The sequence below is a fragment of the Rhinoraja longicauda genome, chromosome 28, assembly GCF_053455715.1.
Source record: "Rhinoraja longicauda isolate Sanriku21f chromosome 28, sRhiLon1.1, whole genome shotgun sequence".
In the NCBI taxonomy this organism is placed as follows: domain Eukaryota; kingdom Metazoa; phylum Chordata; class Chondrichthyes; order Rajiformes; family Arhynchobatidae; genus Rhinoraja; species Rhinoraja longicauda.
The window spans coordinates 10152019-10169712 of NC_135980.1; the positions used below are offsets into that span (position 1 = coordinate 10152019).

The 17694-nt window shown below is 43.7% G+C and overlaps 1 protein-coding gene across 6 annotated transcripts in view; it reads left to right on the forward strand.

Annotated features, from left to right (window-relative positions):
• The window catches only part of cbarpb (CACN subunit beta associated regulatory protein b), a 169423-nt gene that overhangs the window by 108018 nt on the left and 43711 nt on the right, over positions 1–17694 (forward strand). For all 6 annotated transcript variants that reach the window (XM_078423656.1, XM_078423657.1, XM_078423654.1 and 3 more), the window contains 2 exons: positions 6665–6827; positions 16257–16437. In XM_078423656.1, the coding sequence (XP_078279782.1) occupies positions 6665–6827; positions 16257–16437 (344 nt within the window). The remainder of the gene's footprint in view (positions 1–6664; positions 6828–16256; positions 16438–17694) is intronic.

Below are 17694 nucleotides of genomic sequence, written 5' to 3' on the forward strand. Positions count from 1 at the left end.
ATACAGCACATAAAAGCTGATACTGTGAATGACTTGGCCAATGGAGTCAGTCTGAAGAAGGGTCTTGGCCCAAAACATCAACCATTTCCTTCTCTCCAGAGATGCTGCCTGTCCCGCTGAGTTACCCCCAGCATTTTGTGTCTATCTTTGGCCAATGGAGTACTTGGCCAATGAACATTAACTCTGCACTGCTCTGTTAATGTTAAACATACCGAGTTACTCCAGCATTTTGTGTCTTTGGATTAATACCAATCGCCTCATTGAGAATGAAATCAGATGGTGAGGCTGTGGTGATATACACAAGGGAGGAATGCAGCTGGGGTTAGTCCTGTGGGAGGGGGAATCTCTAACAATAGTGTCAACAGTTGGATGTGCGTGCCTGAGCGAGCTGGAATCGGGTTTTAAGGATAATTGAACCTTCAGCATGGCAGCAAGCTGATAAATGAGCAGTTCCCATCGTTTATGGATTGTGCCTTTGAACGTTGATGATGGGCCACAGCTCCCATGAAGCCATGAACAAACACTTTACTGGAAGGTCTGACTTCACTCATTTTTATTTGAGGTTATTTTTCTGGTTAAATGCATTTTGTAATCCGTTCAGGCATGTGGCTGATCTTTACTTCGTAGGAAAGGTGAAATAGGAAGTGCGAGGCTGAGTCTAGAATCTTGCAGATCAGGGGCTTTGCAGTTGAGAAGATCTGATTTATTTTTTGCTTCTCAGAAAGTCAGGCTAGATGTTTCTTGGAAAATAAAGGCTTGCCATTGTGAATGTGCCCTCTGTTCAATTCAATTCCTGCCTTGGTTTAATTTTGAATTCTGGAGGTTTGATGGCATTAAGTTGATGCCGAGCGTATGCATTTCTAAATTCAGCTCCCTCCAAAATAGATTCTACACGGTAATTTTAATGAAACTTGCCAGATAGAAACTACTGGAGATTTTCTGGTCAGTAATACTCTTCGTTGACTCTTCTAGAATGGTAAAATCTCTAACTTTGTATCATTAGGTAAGGTTAGTATGAAGATCCTAGCCAAAGCCAAACATTTAAAAGCTGCCTATGTTTTTGATTTGATTTAAAAGAGATACCTATGGACTAAATCATAGAATTGTACAGTATTGAAGGAGGCCATTTGGCCCATTGTGCATGTGCTAGCTCCTCACAGAAACAATGTAATTATTCCCACTCGCCTGCTCATTCCCCATCAGATTAATTCCGCTGGAGAGTATATTTGTACAGAATGGGACTGTGGGCAGCTGCAGTGCAAGTCCATTGAGGTAACCCTCTGATCCCCACAATCTATACCCAGACAGAAGGATAGCTCCTTGGTCATTTCTTCAGAAGCTGCCCAGGCAACCACATCTCTGGTTCAAGCCAACGTTCTAAAGAGAGGATAGACACTAAAAGCTGGAGTAACTCAGCGGGACAGGCAGCATCTCTGGAGAGAAGGAATGGGTGACGTTTCGGGTCGATGCCCTTCTTCAGTTTTAAAGAGATGTGTAATTCTCTGCCTCAGAAGGCAGTGGAGGCCAATTCTCTGAATGCATTCAAGAGAGAGCTAGATAGAGCTCTTAAGGATAGCGGAGTCAGGGGGTATGGGGAGAAGGCAGGAACAGGGTACTGATAGAGAATGATCAGCCATGATCACATTGAATGGCGGTGCTGGCTCGAAGGGCCGAATGACCTCCTCCTGCACCTATTGTCTATTGTATTGCTCAGGTTGAGAATCATGAATTTTAACTGGAATGGTGTTAAAAAAAATCCTCACAAATTTGCTACAAATAGTTTATTGAAAAATTGCTTTTAATTGCTTTCTTGCAGATGATTTCTTTCTATTGAAAGGTTGACTCTGATTGAAGTGCATGCCTGGAAGCAGGAGCGGGCAATCCTGCAGGAATAGGGATACAAGGATAGACCATTGCTGAATGCATCTGTTCCCCTGCGCTGTGCAAGGTTGTGCAAGATTGTGCAAGATTGTGCAAGGTTGTGCAAGGCTGTGCAAGGTTGTGCAAGATTGCGCACTGGAAACAAAATTCAAGTTGCTGGAAAGAGAGCAGGGAAGAATTATGAGGAATCCAGGGCCTGGGTTAGGCAGGCTAGGACTTTATTCCTTGGATCACAAGAGGCTGTGGGGTGATCTTATAGAGGTGAAGAAAATCACGAGGGCATAGATAGGATTAATCCATAAGAGTCTTTTTCCCAGGGATTAAGAATTAGAGGGCGTAGGTTTAAGGTGAGAGGGGAAAGATTTAATAAGAACCCGAGAGGCAACATTTTCCCACAGAGGGTGTTGGATATATGGAATAAGTTGTCAAAGGATGTTATTGAGGAAGTTATTAATAACGACATTAAAAGGACATGGACAGATGCATGGATAGGAAAGGTTTTCAAGGATATGAGCCAAACATCTGAGGAGCGTTAGATTGCTCTGGGCCTGTGCTCGCTGGAAGGATGAGAGGGTTCTCTTTGAAACCTACCAAATAATGAAAGGCTTGGATAGAGTCGATATGGAGAGGTTTCCAATAGTGGGAGAGTTTAGGACCAGAGCCATCAGGCCTTTCATTATTTGGTATTGCCAAACTACTGGTTGGACACAGCAGCCTTGACGTGGTTCCAAGTAAAGTGTAGTCATAGAGTCAGACAGCATGGAAACAGGCCCTTTGGCCTAAGTCATCCAAAGACACAAAGTGCTGGAGTAACTCAGCGGGTCAGGCAGCATCTCTGGAGAACATGGATAGGGGATATTTCAGGTCACGACACTTTTTCAGATTGACCGGCTCAGAACTGATGGAAGCATAGTGGAACAAGGGCGAAACAGTGGCGCAGTGGTAGAGTTGCTGCCTTACGGCGCCAGCGACCCGAGTTTGATCCTGACTACGGGTATTGTCTGGACGGAATTTGTACGTTCTCCCTGTGATGGGTTTTCCCCGGGTGCTCCGGTTTCCTCCCACATTCCAAAGACGTACAGGTTCGTAGGTTACTTGGCTTCTGTAAATTGCCCCAAGTGTGTGGGAGGCAAAACTAGGACTAGTGTGTGGGTGATCGTTGGTTGGTGCGGACTCGGTGCGTCGTAGGCCCTGTTTGCTCACTATATCTCCAAACTAAACTAAACACGTTGAGGTGTAGGCGTAGGGGTACAAAGGTAGGTCTCTGCCAAGGATTGACTGTTCTGCATTGGAAAGCGGGAGGTTGGCGGGGAGGGGGGTGGTGAAAACAACAGGGATAAGGACTGAAGTCTTATCAGAGGTAAGGACTAGGCCCTGTAGAGGGCAGAGGGGTGGAGGGAGGCACGGAGAAGGTACTAGTGGCTCAGGATGGGTCCCGACACAAAATGTCACCTGGCGATGTTCTCCAATGATGCTGCCTGACGAGCTGAGTTATTCTAGCACTTTGTGTCTTTTATTCTCCAATTTGTCTGTTTGACCTGTATCCATCTAAATCTTAGATAGACACAAAATGCTGGAGTAACTCAGCGGGACAGGCAGCATCTCTGGAGAGAAGGAATGGGTGACGTTTCAAATTGAAGAAGGGTCTCGACCCAAACGTCACCCATTCCTTCTCTCGACCCAAACGTCACCCATTCCTTCTCTCCAGAGATGCTGCCTGACCCACTGAGTCACTCCAGCATTTTGTGTCTATCGTCGATTTAAACCAGCACCTGCAGTTCCTTCCTACACATTCCCTCTAAACCTTTCCTGTTTATGTAATTTCCTGTCTATCATGTGGTTCCAAGTAGATTGGTAACTATCCCCCACTGCCCACTGCTAAGACATGGTGCCCATCATCCCAACCTAGGCTGCCCACAATGTGTCAGTTGGATTTCTCTGTATTCTGTGTGAAATTTTGCTTGAACCCATTCTTATTCTCGGGCCCCTGAGTTATTTAAATGGCCCAAGGCAGGAGATCAGGGGGCTGCTGAGAGTTAGGGAGGGGAGAGCATGGGAAGGAGGAATACCTGACCTCATATTGAATAAAAAGACTGCGATCTTTTGGATAATTATAAACCAGTGGGCTTAAGGCCAAGAACGAAGCTCTTCCATATGTGGCTTCAGTTGACATTACCCAAATTTTACATTTGGGCAATCAAACTCGGATGCTGTGGGAGGTGAAAAAATGTTGTATCATTGCAGCAAACCCATTTCTCCCTCTCTGCATTTGAGACTAACCCACAATACCTGTTCATTCCATTGCTGACATGCAAGTGCATCATTCGAAAACCAAAGGTGGACACACGTGAGAGTTTACATTTGGATAATATTGTAAAACTGGTGATGTTAAATCGGTCTGAAATTATACTCGACACCCAATTTTCCCTTCAATTGGTTTCCATCAGTGACTCAGTACTTGCTGAGCAATTGTTGTTATTGCTGCTTGGAGGTGCAGTCAATGTTTTCTTAAACATTAAGCAATTAAAATGCAGTTCCATGTTTTGAAGTGAAATGTGTAATTAATCATTTATGTGTCATTTTGCACCATGCTGGAAATTCAGACGGGCATTTCATGATGTAACTTGCTTTGGTATGCCATGCAAACCTTTGTGCCTGCCAGACATGGGGTAATGCCAAGCTCACAAGTTATAGGCCATTCGGCCCGTCGAGTCTACTCCACCATTCAATCGTGGCTGATCTCTGCCTCCTAATCCTATTTTCCTGCCTTCTCCCCGTAACCCTTGACACCCGTTCTAATCACGAATTTGTAAGAATTAGTAAGGATTAGTAAGAATTTTGGGGTATTGGAGGGGGCTGAGATCACATGCCTGGGAGCTATGACTCCTGGATTACACTGCTTCTGTATATATTACTTATCTTTCGTTTTTTCGGCCCACACTTGCTCTGCACCGCTCCATTCTCTCTCGGGATCCCTCCAGCTCACACCCATACCCTTCCCAAAGGCCAGGGACTAACCATCGATTCTCTGATAGACAAAGATCACCCAGAGAGGCCTCCATGATTATCCAGAGAGGTCTCAATTGCCTACCTTCCATCCCCACCTTCTCCCTTCACTTGGGTTAACATGTGATGAGCGTTTGGCGGCACTGGACCTGTACTCTCTGGAGTTTCGAAGGATGAGGGAGGACCTCATTGAAATTTACCGAATAGTGATAGGCCTGGATAAACTGGATGTGGAGAGGATGTTTCCACTATTGGGAGAGTTTAGAACTAGAGGCCATAGCCTCAGAATAAAAGGACGTACTTTTAGAAAGGAGATGAGAAGGAACTTCTTTGGTCAGAAGGTGGTTCATTGCTGCAGACGGTTGTGGAGGCCGGCAATGAATATTTTTAAGGTCGAGATTGACAGATTCCTGAATAGTAAGGTGTCAGGGGTTATGGCTAGAAGGCAGGAGAATAGAGTTGAGCGGGAAAGATAGATCAGCCATGATTGAATGGCGGAGTTGGGCCGAATGGCCTAATTCTGCTCCTGTAACAGCGCAGGCTTGACTGTCCGACATTAGTGCAGCACAGGTGTCTCAAGGCCAACACTCTATTGAGTAGAGGCCCGGGCTTTAGACTATAGCTGGGATCAACCCGTTTACAGGCTGACCCACCAGCAGACCAGAGGGAGTCGTGGCAGATCTGCCCAGGTATTGGGGAATCCCTGGACAGTGCGATGCGTGTGGGATAGCACCAAGCAGTGAAGTGCAGTGCAAATATAACAAGGGAAATGGCAGGGTGAAACTTTACAAAACTTTATTCAACTGAGGAAAGTGTGCCGAAACATCGGACAGAGAAGTGGCGTAACGAGGTGCAAGGTCATGCTCAGCTTTCTGCCAGGCAAGCAAAGGAAAGGTTCAATGTTAAGAGACCATTGGGCTTTGTGCTACTTTTATAGCCAGAGAGGGAAAGGTCAGGTGAGTCTAATTGCACCTACAACCCCTGAAAGGGCAAGCATGACACAGGGGAAGATTTTCAAGTAGAACTCTAGAACAATTGGGCAGCACGGTGGCGCAGCGGTAGAGTTGCTGCCTTACAGTACTGACAGAGACACGGGTTCAATTCTGACAATGGGTGGTAGTCAGTACAGAGTTTGTACGTTCTCCCCGTAACCACGTGGGTTTTCTTCGGTTTCCTCCCACACTCCAAAGACGTACAGGTTTGTCGGTTAATTAGCTTGGTATAAATATAAATTGTCCGTAAGTTGTGTGTAGTGGTAATGTGCTAATGGGATCGCTCTCTCTCTAAACCGAACTAAACTGTTTTACTGTTAGAGTTTATTCAAGCTCACGATTTATATTTTGACAATAATCTTCGAGGCTCTTTGAATCCTGGAGGGCATTCTCTGCCGCCAGCTCTCATTGAACTGTAATGAAAGTTATTTAAAACGGTTTTCGGATGGAATTAATAGCTTATAATCGTGACATTTTTTCGTGATGCAGCAGGAAGCAGCTCATAATTGTTGGAAAATAGTCACGCTGAACAGTTTGTCAAGCAGTAACACTGAGGGTTTGCATTTTTACACAGCTCAGGCAGAGCCCCTCTCAAGGCCAGCGTCTACAGCAAGAGAATGCAGCCTCTCAGGCTAATCTTTGCCTCTCTGTTGTGTTCGCCGGCTATTGTGCTGTTGCCATGGAAACAATTTATTGTGTCCAAAAGCGCTACGGCAGATTTTTTGAAAAGCAAAAACTGAAATGTACAGTCACGCTGTAATCTGTAATCATTTTCGATCTTACAGAAATTACCATCAAAGTCGACGATTCTGAGTGTTTATCAGCGGGCAGCTACCATGACTTGGAAACAGAACGGTTTCTCTCCACCTGTTCAACCGGCCGCAGGGTTTCTTTCAATGAAGCATCACTATTCGACCATGGGAAGAAAACACAGGAGAAAGGACGGAGGTAGTGCATGTACTGGCGCCGCGCAGATGGTCATGGGTTTTGATATTCAACGTGGAAGAACTGTGTTATCAGTCTATTACATTCAATGAGGTCATTTTCAGTCATTCACGTTGGCTAAAATTTCACTTGAAACAATCAAGAAACCAGGCATGACATTAAATGCCTTTGGCAGTAAGTCAGTAGATTGCCATGAGAAGGAACAAGGAGTTTAATTTAGCTTGGAGATACAGAGCGGAAACAGGCACTTCGGCCCACCGAGTCCACAGCAACCAGCGATCCCCGCACACCAACACTATCCTACACACACTAGAGACAATTTACAATTATACCAAGCCAATTAACCTACAAACCTGTACGCCATTGGAGTGTGGGAGGAACCTGGAGAGCTCCAGGAGAAAACACACATAGGTTACGGGGAGAACGTACAAATTTACAAACACCACACAGGCAACACCCGTCGTCAGTATCGAACCCGGTCTCTGGCGCTGCAAGGCAACAACTCTACCGCTGCGCCACTGTGCCGCCCCGAGTTGAAGGAAGGAGTGAAGTCAGATGTACATGCTAAGAGGAACGTAAACCATTTACACTGACACACTAAAGACTAGAGTTGGGAAACTAACTTGCTTACACGGACACAAATTATTGGAACCTTTAGATGTTCATGTTCCGACTAGGATGTGGTGACTTTAGAGAAGGTGCAGAAGAGATTTACCAGAATGTTGCCTGGATGAGAGGGAATGAGTGATTGGACAAACTTGATTGACCACTACAAAGAGTTATAGAATGAGATACAATATGGAAACAGGACTTTCAGCCCATTGTCCACACTGACCATCAATCACAGAATTACACTAACCTTACTCTAATCTATACCTTTCCTTCCAACGTTCCCATCAGCTCCACACAAATTCCACCATTCCACCAGATGAAGTAGAAATAAGGAACAGCAGATGCTAGTTTACACAAAAGGACACAAAGTGCTGGAGTAACTCAGCGGGTCAATGAGTCTAAAGATGGGACCCGACCCGAAAAGTCACCTATCCATGTTCTCCAGAGATGCTGCCTGGCCCACTGAGTTACTCCAGTATTTTGTATCCATATGTTTGGACAGGCTCGTGGATAGGAAATGTGTAGGAAGGAACTGCACCGATGCTGGTTTACTCCAAAGATAGACACAAAATGCACGAGTAACTCAGCGGGACAGGCAGCATCTCTGGAGAAAAGGAATAGGTGACGTTTCGGGAGGAAGGGTCTCAACTCGAAATGTTACCTGTTCCTTTTCTCCAGAGATGTTGGCTGACCCTCTGAGTTGCTCCAGCATTTTGTGTCTACCTTTAAGGTTTAGAAGGGTCTGGGTCCAACACAGGCAAATGGGAGTAGCTTAGATGGGCATTTTGGTTGGTATGGACGAGTTAATTCAAAGAGCCTGTTTACATGCTGTATGACTCTATTACCCTCTGTGGACTCTGGTGGCAATTTACAGTGGTCAATTAACTGACCAACACCTGTATGTTTGGGATGTGACAGGAAACCTGGGCAGCTGGCAGAAGCTCACTTTGTCACAGGGGGAACGTGCAAACTCCAACAGACAGGACCAAAGATCAGGATTGAACCCAGGTCAATGGAACTGTGAGGCAGTGGAACAACAAGCAGCACACTGTATTGCCTACGATATATTGTAGGAAAGGGAGGGTAAGAGTTTTCCGATTTCAAGCTGTTGGATAGTAAATGTATATTTGCTACAATAATTTCTGGTTTTCTTTCCACTTTCAACAAACAAGCTTTCTAGGGCATGTCACGAGGGAGAACTATATATAAAACGATCCCAGGAGAGGCTGGCCCTGATAATTCAGGAATGATGAATATGTGGATTTCTGGACTGAACATAATATAGAAAGAAGCGGCAATGTATTTGCTTATGAAACAATTAATACATTGAAATGAATACAAGAAGCAATTTCACTGAAGCAATCATTAGAGGGATGATTTAGGGTAGGGCATGATCAAAACTGGAATATAATTATTGCAATCTTTCCAAAATATAACTTCTTATATAACTTCCAAAATATAACTTCTTATAATTGCTGTGGTGAAATTAATCATGGAGATTGGAGATTTTTGTTTATTATTTCACTTGCACAGGAAACAGGTACCTGGAGTCATTGTGGTAGATCCTCTTTACAGGATATGGCATCTTTTAGCAGTTTGGTCTTTGTTGGTGAACCCTAAATGCCGCGTGAAAAGGTGGCCAGACTGGTAGTTATAGTCATAGAGCTGTACAGCATGGACCCATCGGGTCCAAACCGACTAAGTTGGCATATCGGGCTAGCCTCATTTGTCTGCAATTATTTTAGAGATACAGGGTGGAAACAGGCCCTTCAGCCCACCGAGTCCACACCGACCAGCATTCCGCACGCATTAACACTATCCTACACACTCTAGGGACAATTTTACATTTATACCAAGCCAATTAACCTACAAAACCTGTACGTCTTTAAAGTGTGGGAGATAACCGAAGATCTCAGAGAAAACCCACGGAGTCACGGGGAGAACGTACAAACTACGTACAGAAAAGCACCCAAAATCGAGATTGAACTCTGTTCTCTGGCGCTGTAAGCACTGTAAGGCAGCAACTGTACTGCTGCGCCACCGTGCCCAGCGCCCACAGCCCTCTAAATCCTTCCTATCCATGTATCTGTCCAAATGTCTTTTAAAAGATGTAATTATATCTGCTTCTATAGCATCCTCTGGCAGATCATTTTGGATACAAACTACCCTCTAAGCAGAAATGTTCCTCTGAGGTCCCTCTTAATTCGTTCCCCTCTCACCTTAAGCCTACGATCTCTAATTTTCGAATCCTCTACACAGGGAAAAAGCCTATGAGCGATCACTTTATTCATGTCCCTGATGATCTTGTACACCTCAATAAAGTCACGCCTCAAAGTCCACTTCACCAAACAAAAGTTCCAGCCTGTGCAACCTCCCCCAGAACACAAGCCTGCAGCCCTAGGTAGCATCCCGATGAATCAGTTGCTGCACCCTTTCCAACATAATGACATCCCCTCTCTCTCACTCTCTCTCTCTCTGTCCCTCCCCCACCCTAGTCGTCCTACTAGGTTCACTGTCGTCCTGCTTATTTCACTGTTTGTATCCACTCATTATCTCCTTCTCCACAGCCAACAATGGACCATTGTGGGCTCCACCTTCCCTTGAACACCTGGCTGGCTGTGATTTGTTCTTATCATATCTTTCATTCATTTGTTCTTTCTACCTTTGCATATCTCTAGTTTCCCTCTTCCCTGAAAGTTTGAAGAAGGGTCTCGATCTATTCCTTTTTGCCAGAGATGCTGCCCGACCCGCTGAGTTACTCCAGCATTTTGTGCCTGTCTTCGGGGTAAACCAGCATCTGCAGTTCCTTCCCACACATCCATCCTTTGGCTGGGTGACCAGAACTGCACACAGTATTTCAAGTGTTGTCTAACAAATCACGTGAATAGCTGACTCATGATGCCCCAACCTTTGTACTCGTGACTCTTTTCAATGAAGGCACCTTGTTCACCTGAACCACCATTTTCAGGGAACCATGCTCCCAAATGTATTTGCTACACTCTCCAGAGCACTGCCATTTAATGTGTAGAATCTGCCCTGGTTTGACCTGGCGAAGTGCAACACCTCACATTTGTCAGAGTCCATTTGCACCATGTCTTGCCTCATGTCCTTCCAGATTATGAATGTCATGGGTTTGAAAAGTTCCGCCAGAAAAGACATGGCAAGTAAGGTAACACTTACAAAAACAAAAGTTGTAGGATCAATCCAAATTTATCAAATGCCGATTAAAGCAATAGCTGCCTAGTAATTTTCTGTTCCATTAATTTTCAATCATACTCTTAATTAAATACTTCTCAAACCTGTTTGAGAGATCCTGGAATAGAAACTCATTTACATGCCTATTTCTCAAGTTTGATGGAAGTCACACTGACTTAGCAAGCAACTTGGCAAGCCCTCAGCCTCCAGAAGACAGGCCTGCCACACTCAGGATATTTCAGAAGCCCCAGCAATTTCCAAGAAAGGGGATGGTTTTATTTTTATTTGGCTTCTGGAGTTAAAAGGAGCGGGATGATTCCTCTGACCTCACAAACGTTCTGATTACTCTTCGTCAACCTGCAGCTAAAGTCTAAAATTGGATGGCACAGTGGGAGACCTGCTGCCTCACAGCGCCAGAGACCCAGGTTTGATCCTGACTACGGGTGCTGTCTGTACGGAGTTTTTAACGTTCTCTCTGTGACCGCCTGATGTTTCTCCAGGCACTCCGGTTTCCTCTCACGTCCCAAAGACGTACAGGTTTGTTGGTTAATTGGCTTCGGTAAAATGGTAAATTGTCCTTGGCGTGTAGGATAGTGTTAGTGTACGGGGTGATCGCTGGTCGGCGTGGACTCGGTGGGCCGAAGAGCCTGTTTCCACGCTGTATCTTTCAAGTCTAAAGCTCATTATCATCCACTCATTCCAGCACTTAACTGGACCATGTCCCTCTAAGATGTTACTAAACTTAACATGGACCTGGTTATTCCACCAGTCACCCATACCAACTGCAGGAACCATTCAATAAAACTGCTGTTAACAGCCATCATATGGCATTTCCCTAAGATGTTAGTTGCTTTATTGGTGGGAAATCAGGAGAATATCATCTCCCTCATTTTACGATGCTAATCACAGTTTTCTCGTGAATCTCCTGATGAATTGTGCCTTTGCAGCTTTCCTTTCCCTTTATTTGCATGAATACTCCCTTCTCCTCTAGGCTGACCAAGACTCGGGTTGCAATATTAATTGGATTTAAAATCTGTACAACCTGACCTCATTTGGCTTCATGAAGAGGAAGTTAATGGGAACTGAAGTATTCAACATCAAACAGTGCAAGTCTCAAAAGCCTTGCCATTAATATAAACTTTTTTTTATTCATGGGAACTGTAAATTACAAACGACTCACCAGCACTTGGACCTCCCGCTGAAGCTGTGAAGCTGTCAGAAGCAAAAGGACAACATAATGAAGCAGAAGGGGTACAGCAATGCCACTCTTCACAGTGAGATGCCTGGCTGTCCAATGTATGGCGTAATAAATTACAATGTTGGTTATTTTAGCCTGGGACTTGAAGATCAAAACCAGAGGACAAGTTTCCTCCAGCTTTAATTTTAACCCTTCAAATGCAGACCATGGTTAACTTTTTGAAGCTGTAAAGTGACCTTACCTTCACCACACAGCTGTGTGCGATTAGAACAAAGTGTTCACATTTTAATATTCTCCTGATTCCCCACCAATAAAGCAACTAACACCTCAGGGAAATGCCGTTTGATAGCTGTTAACAGCAGTTTTATTGAATGGTTCCTGCAGTTGGTACGGGTGACTGGTGGAATAATCAGGTCTATGTTAAGTTTAGTTTTAGTTTAGAGATACAGCGTGTAAACAGGCCCTTCGGCCCACCGAGTCTGCGCCGATCAGCGGTCCCCATATACTAGCCCTATCCAACACACTTGGGACAATTTACAATTTTTACCGAAACCAATTGACCTACAAACCTGTACGTCATTGGAGTGTGGGAAGAAACTTGAGCAACCGGGGAAAACCCACGCGGTCATGGGAAGAATGTATAGACTCCATACAGACAGCACCTATAGTCAGGATCGAAACTGGGTCTCTAGCACTGTAAGACAGCAACTTTACCACAGTGCCACCATGCCGCCACCGAGTCTTGAGAAATAATCTGAATTGGAACTCAAGCAGGTGATTAGAAAGGCTAAAAGGAGCTATTGCTGGTAAATCGGATTTTTTAAAATCCCAAGCTTTTTATACGTATATTAAAAACGAGGATAAGCTGGGAGAAGCAGGATCGCTCAGGAATAAACAAGGGAATTTAGCTTGGAGTCCAGAGATTGGATATATTTGACACAAAATGTTGGAGTAAATTGGCAGGCCTGGCAGCATCTCAGGAGAAATTAACTTGTTCTGTGTGAAACATGATAACAACTATTTCTGGAACATTTTGTGCATTTGTTTAAACTTATGTGGAACAGTAATAAAAGAGAGAATTCTACTTGAATGAGTTATCTGAATTGCTCAACGCACCTTGCGTTTCACAGTCACAACTGCCCTTGCTGGATGGAGGCTGGTGATTATTAAACATAGAAAAGCATAAGAGACAAAATGTTCCTTTGTCGATCACATATTTCGCAGAGACTACGAGCGTGGACATATTCAGGGTAAACATCCCCAAGTAATGATTGCTGAATATCATTTTTTCGCCGTTTGCAGATTCCTACTGTCATGGAGCAGCCATCTTGGAATATAGGCACTCCCTGACTTACGTAATAGGCCATTTACCTAAACTTGAACTTACATAAGCAATTCTTTAAGCCCACTGATGCCCACATGGTCTCCACCTCGGAGCTCCTAAGTGGTCTCCACCTTAGAGCTCCCATGTTGTCTCCACCTCGGAACTCCCAAGTGGTCTCTGCCTTGGAGCTCCCATCTGGTCTCTAGCTTGGAGCTCCCACCTGGTCTCCGCCTCGGAGCTCCTCCCGGGTCTCCACCTTGGAGCTCCCACCTGGTCTCTGCCTTGGAGCCCCCATGTTGTTCCACGTCAAATTTACGCATGTGCAGTAGCACTTCCTTACGTAACATCAGACGTATGCATGGGACGTAACCCTTACGTAAGTCGGGTAGTGTCTGTACTGTCAAAATTAAGTCAAGGGTGAAGGTGCGATACAATTTTCACAGCCATATTTCTGCCTTATTTAAGCCTGTAGGTATAACAAGAAGTTGCAATCACAGAACATATTGCGTTGTCTTACCATAAATGTGATCTAAAATTTATAAGCAATTTCTTAATTCCCCCCGGCTAATTAATTTTACGCAACTTCCAGTTGGGTCAAAAATGTGCTGCTTGCATTCTGTGAAATGGTAATACGCCTTTAAAACGACCTGCAAAATAATTCATAAGGTTCTGGGAAAGATTGGAAGAATTAACGATCTTTCATGATATTAAAATGAAACAATAATTGCTGGCTGAACAACTAGTTTCATTTTTCTGACTAATTCCCCAAACAGTGCCAATCCAATCATAGAGGAAACACCATCATAATTGACCACTGAAGAGCTACACGAACAGATTTTTAAGGGATCATTTGGTGATGCAATTGACAGCTGTTTCATCCAACACTATTGACATGAATATATTAAGTGGAAACGGAATTTCCTACACAGAACATTCTTTAATTCAGGTGCTGTGTCTCCTCGCAAAGGGGTTGGGAAGGCAGTTGAATTCAGGTGAAGCAAAAATTTGTCCAACTCAAAACATAGAACATGGAACGTAGGAAAGTATAACACATTAATAGGTCCTTCGGCCCATAATGTCTATGCTGACATGATGCCAAGATACACTAATCTCTGCCTGCACATGATCCATATCCCTCCATTCCATTGTGCCTTTCTAAAAGCCTAAGAAAAACTATTATTGTGTCCGTCTCCAGCACCATCTCTGTTCGAAAGATAATAGAGCAGAGCACGATAGACCACTTGACCCTAAAAACCATAGTATCTCATGGCGCCATTTTAGTAGGCAGAAACTTGCAGAAACATTTTAAAAGAAAAATAACAAAAATCTGTGAATTGATAGATGAGATATATTCTGCATTTTTATGGTATCATCACACATATTGTTACCCCAAAACACTGATTACACTGCGAGAGGCATAACGGACGGTGGGTTTTGCCTACTAAAATGGCTCCTTTGCGTACTAAACTTCAGTATAGGTGATTTCGACGGAGTGGTCTAACTTGCTCCACTCTATTATCTTTGGCGAATTCCAGGCACCCACCACCCTCTGTGTGAAAAAAAACTTGCCCTGCATATCTCGTTTAAACTTTTCCCCCTTAAACTGAGGAACGCCCGTCTACTGATTGCTTTCATATCCATTGTAAATATATATATATCTGATGGTTGAAATACCTGAGGTTAAATTTAATCCAAACATCAGAGCTGGTGAGGTTAAAAAGTACACATCTTTAAATCCAGCATTAGCAAGAATCAAGGAAAAAGTTAATCCCCCAAATCGAAAGATAAACCGCATTGTGACGGGAAATGAGAAAGGCTGTTAGGTCGGAAGAGGATGTGGAAAGATAAGAGAGATGCTGACAAAATCCTTAGGTGTTATGTGTTGCATGTATGAAACGTTTCTCGAGCATCCTAATGGACATTCAAATAGGAAGGCCATAAAACCATTAGGAAAATCAGATTCATCAGATTATTACAGGGACTGAAGAGGTTTCCATTGTGCAGGAAGCTTTTGAAAGGCTTTTGGATATTGGTTTTTGGATATTGATCACTGAAACTTCAAAGATAAACACAAAAAGCTGGAGTAACTCAGCGGGTCAGACAGCATCTCTGGAGAAAAGGAAAGGGTGACGTTTTGGGCCGAGATCCTTCTTCAAGGTTGAGCATCTCTGAAGGAAAGGCAGGAGAAGGTAGGAGAATGGGGTTGAGAGGGAAAAATAGATCAGACATGATTAAATGGCGGAGTAGATTCGACAGGCTGAATGGCCTAATTGTGCTCCTATGACTTATGAACTTATGAAATAATTTCAGTGGAGGCAGCTTGAGTTAATCAAAAAAGACAAAGAAAACTAGAAGGTACAGCAGGGTGGAAAGTGTAGAGATGGATTTTGTTGCACAAGTATACACTTCACTACGATCAAAAGCACAAGTTCAAAAAGTAAGCAAAGCAAACAAGGGCATAATGTAAATAAAAAGCTCTCATCCTGCTATCTGTCCACACACAGGCAATGGGTAGCAAAGCAGGATCATTTCATGATACGCATCAACCTCACTTTAAATTTGACTTCAAACACCACCAGGTAGATAGTTCATATATCCACTATTTCAATTCTGATATTGATTGAGTTCCCGAGCTTCAGGGGCAATAACAGGGAGATGCTTAACTCTTTCATTGACTTTCCACTCTTAAGCACCAGAATAAAACCATGATTATAATCGCAATCGGTGGAATGCCATTTGAGTGCATTACACATTTGTCAAACCAGTATCAAGTACAAATTATTTCCAGATGCCTTGCAGAGTAGTGTATCATGAGTAAAATGGTAATATCTGACCCAGATCATGTATTTAAATCCACATTCTTACTTGGGATCTGTCATTTGGCACAGGTTCCAGTTGAAACAGGCAGCTAGATTTTCAACCCAACTTTCCCGTAGAGAGAACAGGAGTGTGAAATTTATCCTGGTATCTTTAGCTACTGTTGTAGCTCCAAGCAATATGATAAATAGAGCAGCCAAAAGGCAAATCACAAAAGCTACGTGGGAATCAATGGCCCTGGGGCAAGACTCTATGAACACTTCTTTTTGTTTCTTTCTTCGTTTAGGTACACTCTGACCGAAGGGGATTTTCACCATTTAAAGAATGCTCGATTAACTCATTTGCATATCTCACCACCTTCACTGAAAATAGTAACAATTCATGAGTGTGAATCCAGCGAGAATAACAGCTTAGCAGTGAGAAGCCACACACCATCGTCCTCCAAAACCAACCTTTCCATTTTCCAGGCAAGTACCAATTCATTCTCAACTTCAAAGACGTTGTCAATCGTTGGTGATCGTGCGTTGTTAAGCTGAGATGGTTGTGAATGGAAAGTGTCATTTTGCTTCAGTTGGCTCAAGTTATGGATTACGCCATTGAAAATTGCTAGTTATTGGCCTTCTTTTACATAATAATACAATGCTCACCCCCTCACTGGTAAGTTACAGTCATGGAGAGATATACATGGAAACAGGCCCTTCGAACTACATCAACCATCTAGTTAATTTAACCCATTATTAAATACATTATTATTATTTTAAATACCCATATTCCCATCAACCTTCAATCTCCAACCTTCCCCCAGACTCTCACTCACTTGAGGCAATTTACAACAGGCAATTAACCAACTATTCTTCAAATCTCAGTAATGTGGGAGGAAACTGGAGCATCCAGAGGAAGCTCATACATTCACAGGTAAAGCCCCAAGGAGAGAGCGTCCAAGGTCAGGATCGAAGCCTTGTACATAGTGTGGTTGTCGGGTTATGGTCTGGCAGATCGAGTTATATACCATCCAAGCAGAGGCATGAGATCAAAACCCACTATGGTGAGTTAAATTCAAATAGTTAAAGTTTAAAAAATCCAGAATTCAATTTTATTTACAATAAATTGCTGGGTTATAAAAGAAAAATCTGGTTCATCAATGTCCTTTGGTGGAGGACATTTGTCACCCTTACCCTCACTGGCCTGAGGGGGAAGATGTTTTTTTTTTTAGATTTAGAGATACAGCGCGGAAACAGGCCCTTCGGCCCACCGAGTCCGCGCCGCCCAGCGATCCCCGCACATTAACACTATCCTACACACACTAGGGACAATTTTTACATTTATACATTTTACCCAGTCAATTAACCTACATACCTGTACGTCTTTGGAGTGTGGGAGGAAACCGAAGATCTCGGAGAAAACCCACGCAGGTCACGGGGAGAACGTACAAACTCCTTTACAGACGGCGCCCGTAGTCAGGATCAAACCTGAGTATCCGGCGCTGCATTCGCTGTAAGGCAGCAACTCTACCACTGCACCACCGTTTATTCTCAGTTCTCAATGTAAGGGCATTCAGAAATAGAGAGTAAATGTTGCTATTGCCAGTAATGTGCATGTACGGTGGATAGATAAGGTATGGAAATGAAATGCGCACAACACCGTGTGTCGGTTTTAGTAGCGTTTAATCATGGCATCTGCTGGAGGCATTTTGAGGTCTGGCATAATTCCTCGAAACTGTTGCG